The sequence below is a fragment of the Chiloscyllium plagiosum genome, chromosome 19, assembly GCF_004010195.1.
Source record: "Chiloscyllium plagiosum isolate BGI_BamShark_2017 chromosome 19, ASM401019v2, whole genome shotgun sequence".
Lineage (NCBI taxonomy): Eukaryota > Metazoa > Chordata > Chondrichthyes > Orectolobiformes > Hemiscylliidae > Chiloscyllium > Chiloscyllium plagiosum.
This window is the reverse complement of record NC_057728.1, coordinates 68,633,133-68,638,724: the sequence shown is the minus strand read 5'-3', so window position 1 is coordinate 68,638,724 and position 5,592 is coordinate 68,633,133. Positions and strand designations below refer to the sequence as shown.

At 43.8% G+C, this 5,592-nt stretch overlaps 1 protein-coding gene across 3 annotated transcripts in view; it reads right to left on the bottom strand.

The window, feature by feature from the left end:
• Positions 1–766: 766 nt before the first annotated feature.
• gucy1b1 (guanylate cyclase 1 soluble subunit beta 1) overlaps positions 767–5,592 on the bottom strand; it is a 194,181-nt gene continuing 189,355 nt past the window's right edge. For all 3 annotated transcript variants that reach the window (XM_043708804.1, XM_043708805.1, XM_043708806.1), the window contains 2 exons: positions 3,692–3,846; positions 767–1,328 (listed from right to left, as the gene is read on the bottom strand). In XM_043708804.1, the coding sequence (XP_043564739.1) occupies positions 1,205–1,328; positions 3,692–3,846 (279 nt within the window). In that variant the 3' untranslated portion in view covers positions 767–1,204. The remainder of the gene's footprint in view (positions 1,329–3,691; positions 3,847–5,592) is intronic.

Here is a 5,592-nt window from a genome sequence, read left to right as displayed (position 1 = left end):
CATTACTGTAACATACTTACAAAAAGTAACTACAGACAGGTTTCTAAGATTTGGAAATTCTTGCGGTTTCACCAATTATATGCTGCCGTTTGCGAGAAACCCACTGGAAAAGGAAGACATATTTATAATGGATCGCTGCTATTTCTAGAATTTGCCAGCCACCCAGAGTAAAATCTTTGCTTGATCCTTGTCAGACAAATAACAAGAGCAACCTTGCTTCTAGAGTATAATCTGAGCTTTATGCAACCTAAATCCTAAAGTGTGGCTAATTTTTACTACAAAATTTAGTCCTGATTCATCATCTTACATCAGGACACCGTGGGTGGCACGGTGGCAGTGGGTGGCACGGTGGCACAGTGGTTAGCACTGCTGCCTCACAGCGCCAGAGACCGGGGTTCAATTCCCGCCTCAGGCGACTGACTGTGTGGAGTTTGCACATTCTCCCCTTGTCTGTGTGGGTTTCCTCCGGGTGCTCCGGTTTCCTCCCACGGTCCAAAGATGTGCAGGTCAGGTGAATTGGCCATGCTAAATTGCCCGCAGTGTTAGGTAAGGGGTAAATGTAGGGGTATGGGCGGGTTGCGCTTCGGCGGGGCGGTGTGGACTTGTTGGGCCGAAGGGCCTGTTTCCACACTGTAAGTAATCTAATCTAATCTAATCTAAAAAAAGGACAGCAGAAGCTTTCATCAATTTTTACCTCCCTCCCCAATATCCCCTCCCATTTACACTCCCTCCCCAATATCCCCTCCCATTTACACTTGCTCCTCAATATCTCCTCCCATTCAATATCCTAAATTGGTTAGGTAATGAATTAACTAGCTTGACGGAGTACATGGGTGTTGGCAACATACTGACAGCAGTGTCTATTTTTACCGGTCTCATGCAAAATGGTACTTTGTAGCTGACTCTGCAGAACATAAATATCCTTAATTACTTAGCATGTCATAGCCAAACTTGACAGATCAGCAAGTCCTTGTTTAGAAAAGCAGCTAAATCCTACATGGTGTTAATTGATTTACATGACATTTACTGAAGAATAATGAGAAAAAATTCTTTGCAACCTTAAGACTGAACAACTTTGTACTTGCCACAATGTATATAAAATGATTATATTTCAATTGCGAATGTTAATTCTTCATTTATTAAATTCTTTCTTCCACTGTTGAAAAAGGTCCAAATGGTAAATTATTCCTTGATGAATCACATTTTACCCTTTGTATTTTCTGGACAGGAACCAAACCTTCATGGGCTCTTTCTTACCCTTCATGTTAATCAGATTTCTGTACTCGAGTTGAAACTGTTCATCTGAGTTCTCCGGACTCATTAGGCACCTAATTATGAAACAGGTTGATGATTAGGATCATTTAACTCATTTTCAGCGCAACTTGGAACAAAGCTAAACCAGAAAGAACAGAAAATGTGAAGGATATGAAGATGATTCTGTGTCCCAAGGTTTTCAGTGAGGTAAGGGAGGAAATAGCAAAAGTTACTTGCAAAAATTTCCAATTCTTCTCTGACCACAGGAGAGATGCAGCCAATGTGGTACCATTTTTGATATCAAGAAGGGAGCAAGAGACAAACCAGGAAACTAAAGGCCAGTCAGTCTAACCCTAATGGCAGGGAAGCAATTCTAAGGGTTAGAATCAGTCTCCATTTGGAGAGGAAGGGATGAACCAAGAATAATCAGCATGGTTTAGTTAAGTGAAGGTCACATCTGATCTACATGACTGAATTTTTCAAAGAGGTGACCAGGTGTGCAGATGAGGGCCATGCTTTTGTTGCTGTCTACTTTGACTTCAGCAAGACTTATGGTAAGTTTCCACATGGGAGTTTGATAGCAAAGGTATCCAAGGAAAGCCCAAGGGATCCAAGGAAATTTGGTAAATTAGATCTACAATTGGCTGAGCAGGAAACAGAAAATTCAGGTTGAGGGACATTTTTCCAAGGAGATGTCTGTATCCAGTGGAGTCCCACAGGGTTCAATGATTTAGACTTGAACATAAGATCAGTAAGTTTGCAGATGATACAAAAATTGGTGGAGTGTTAAATAGTCAAGAACATAATCTTAGGAGCCAGTGAGGACTGCAGATGCTAGAGATCAAAGTCAAAAGGTGTGTCCCTGGAAAAGCAAAGCAGATCAGGCAAGGAGAAGCAGAGGAGTTGACATTCAGGCATAAGCCCTTCGTCAGGAATGTTGTGGGGGGTGCAGGGAGGGATGGCTAAGAACAGATCAAGAGGGTGGTGCCGAGTTGGAGGATTGGATTGGGGATGAGTTGGGGAGAGGAGATAAGGAAACTCATGAAGTCGACGTTGATGCTGTGTGGTTGGAGAGTCCCAACACAGAAAATGAGGCATTCTTCCTGCATTCCTTGGGTGACTAGGATTTGGTGGAGGCGGTGGCCCAGGACCTGCATGTCCTTGGCAGAGTGGGAGGAGGAGTTTTAGTGATCAGTCACAGGGTGGTGGGGTTGTTTGGTGCGTGTCATAGAGATGTTCCCTGAAACAATCCATGAGCTGGCGTCTGTTTCCCCAATGCAGAAGCGACAACATCGAGAAGAATGGACACTGTTTGGTTGTGTAGGAAAATCTCTGCCGGATGTGGTAGGATCCTCTTGGACGGGGGTGAGGGGTGAGATGTGGATGCAGGTTTTACACCTCTTGTGGTGGCAAGGGAAGGTACCAGGAGTGGGGGGTGAGTTGGTGGGTGTTGCACATGGAATGATCTCTGGGAATGCTGAGAGGGTTGGTGAGGGAAATAGATCTCTGGTGGTGTCTGGTGGTGGGATCTGATTGTAGGTGGCAGAAATGACAGTGGATATGTGCTGTATCTGGAGATTGTTAGGGTGGAAGGTGAGGACCAGGGGAATTCCATCCTTGTTGAAGTTGGAAGGGTAGGATTCAAGGATGAAGGTGCAAGAAGTGGAGATGATGTGCTGGAGGGGCATTGTTGATCACATAGGAGGGGAAATGGCACTCCTTGAAATAGGAGGCTATCTGGAATGTCCTGAAGATAGTCTTAGCTGACAAGACAAGATAGATGAGCTAGTCAAATGGGCTGATCTGTGGCAAATGGAATTCAAACTGGATACATAGCAGGCCAACCAAGGCAAGGGAATACATGATAAGTTATAGTTCAGAGGATCAAAGAGACCTTGGTTTGCATGTACACTAAGCCCTTGAGGTATCAGGACAGGTAGATAAAGTAGCTAAGGCAGCATATGGTATGATTCCTTCATTAGTTTAAGAGTAGGGCAAATTTGCTGGAACTAACAAAGTGTTGGTGAGGGTGGCAGTTAGAGTATTGTGTGCAGTTCTGGAATCCACACAAGGAGGTACAGTCATTTACCAGATTACTTGGGCTAGAAGATTTCAGTTATGAAGAGAGATTGGACAGATTGGGGTTGGTTTCTTCTAGAGCAGAGGAGATCCCCCATCATTGTGACCCCTTTGATGCTGTTCCCGTTTTTCTTCCCCTCAGCGTTATCAGAAGTCCAGAAGTAGGCCAATGAATTGAGAAAGCAATGGGCCAGCAGTCCAGTAAATGAGGCTGAAGCAAGGCTTGGGGATACAGGCCTGAGGCCCAGTAGGAGGTTGGGGCAGAATGGGACAGGCTCTGCAGACTAAATAAAATCATCACAATCAGAAAATGCAAACAGACAGAAATTTAATTATTACAGATTGAACAGCTGCTCACCTATATGTATATTCTGAAATGTTGATTCTCCCTTTTTCTCCTGTGGTTTCTGTCCTGCTTGTTAGGTTAACGGTATTTCCAAACAAACAGTAGCGAGGCATCCTCTGGCCTATTACACCTGTGACCACTTCCCCAGTGTGAATACCTATAGTGGTCTGAAGTGATAGAATTTATAAACAATTAAAATATTCCAAACTAATAGTGAACTCAGGAGATAGAACAACAAGCAGCTGTTTCTTACACACGGAGTGGAAACACCTGACATTCTGACGTCAAAATACCTCAGCGCACAACTGAAAGCACATGATTCAGTGAATTTTAACACATTAACAATGAGTTTGCCATTCATGTTCAATTAAAATGAGCCAGATCAACAGGAATTTGAAAAATTAGGCAAACTGGGGGTAATTTATATTAGCTGTGGGGATTTATAGTGCAGTGGTAATGTTCCTACTTCTGGGCCAGAAGGTTCAAGTCCCAGCTCTCCTGATAACGTGTCTGAACAGGTTGATTAAAATATCCTATGGGATTCTTGCTCACCAAAAAAATTGACAATTGTGGCCACGTAGCCACTTAAACTCATTTAACACTGGCAGCAGAGATTTGCGCACATACAATTATTCAAATTACTTCTAATTTGGGTAGCAATATTGAACAGTAGAAACCAAGAAACATTTTGATACATCAATCAATTCCTTCCGAGAAAGACTGTTTTTACATTGCTTGGCGTCATAGTCACAGAGTGTAAAATAAATGTCCTTCAGTTCATTGTAATAGCAACAGTACAAAACAGCCAACTGTCCATTCTCACCTCATTTTCCAGCACTTGGTCGATAAATATGTCTGCCTTGGCATTGCAAATGCACATCTAAATATTTCTTATATGTTGTTATGAACATTTCTGCCTCAGCCACTTACAGAAAGTAAGATCCCAATTCCCAATATCCTGTGTGTGAAAATGTTTCACCTCATCTTCTTAAAAACATGTGCCCTTACCTTAAATCTACTTCTGCTGCAGTTTTGAGCTTTGGTAATTGCTGTGATCCACCGTTCTTAATCCAATGCTGTATGTCTCTTGACATCCAAGGTTTACAGAATTTGGTGGTCTCATACGTTTTCTTTCTTAGACTATGTTAGTTCTGTACTACTCATTTCCTTATTGAATGTTACCACTGTTCTGCGACAAATGTACCTCAAAGTATCTGCTCCCAGCCCATTTTGGCCAAATCATATCAGATATTATTTTAAAAATTACAACCTTCACCCAGTTGAGAATTTGATCTTGTCATTTCCATTGGAATCTTGGATGTTGTGGGTGGCACGGTGGTTAGCACTGCTGCCTCACAGCGCCAGAGAGCCGGGTTCAATTCCCGCCTCAGGCGACTGACTGTGTGGAGTTTGCACGTTCTCCCCATGTCTGCGTGGGTTTCCTCCGGGTGCACCGGTTTCCTCCCACAGTCCAAAGATGTGCAGGTCAGGTGAATTGGCCATGCTAAATTGCCCATAGTGTTAGGTTAGGGGTATGGGTGGGTTGCGCTTCGGCGGGTCGGTGTGGACTTGTTGGGCCGAAGGGCCTGTTTCCACACTGTAATGTAATCTAATCTAATCTACCCCCACTGATATTTCCTCATCTTCATGACCCAAAATTAACCTAGAGGAGAAAGTGAGGACTGCAGATGCTGGAGATAAGAGCTGAAAGTGTGTTGCTGGAAAAGCGCAGCAGGTCAGGCAGCATCCAAGGAGCAGGAGAATCAACGTTTCGGGCATGAGCCCTTCTTCAGGAATGAGGAGAGTGTGCCAAGCAGGCTAAAGTAAAAGGCAGGGAGGAGGGACTTCAGGGAGGGGCGTTGGAAATGCGATAGGTGGAAGGAGGTCAAGGTGAAGGTGATAGGCCGGAGTGG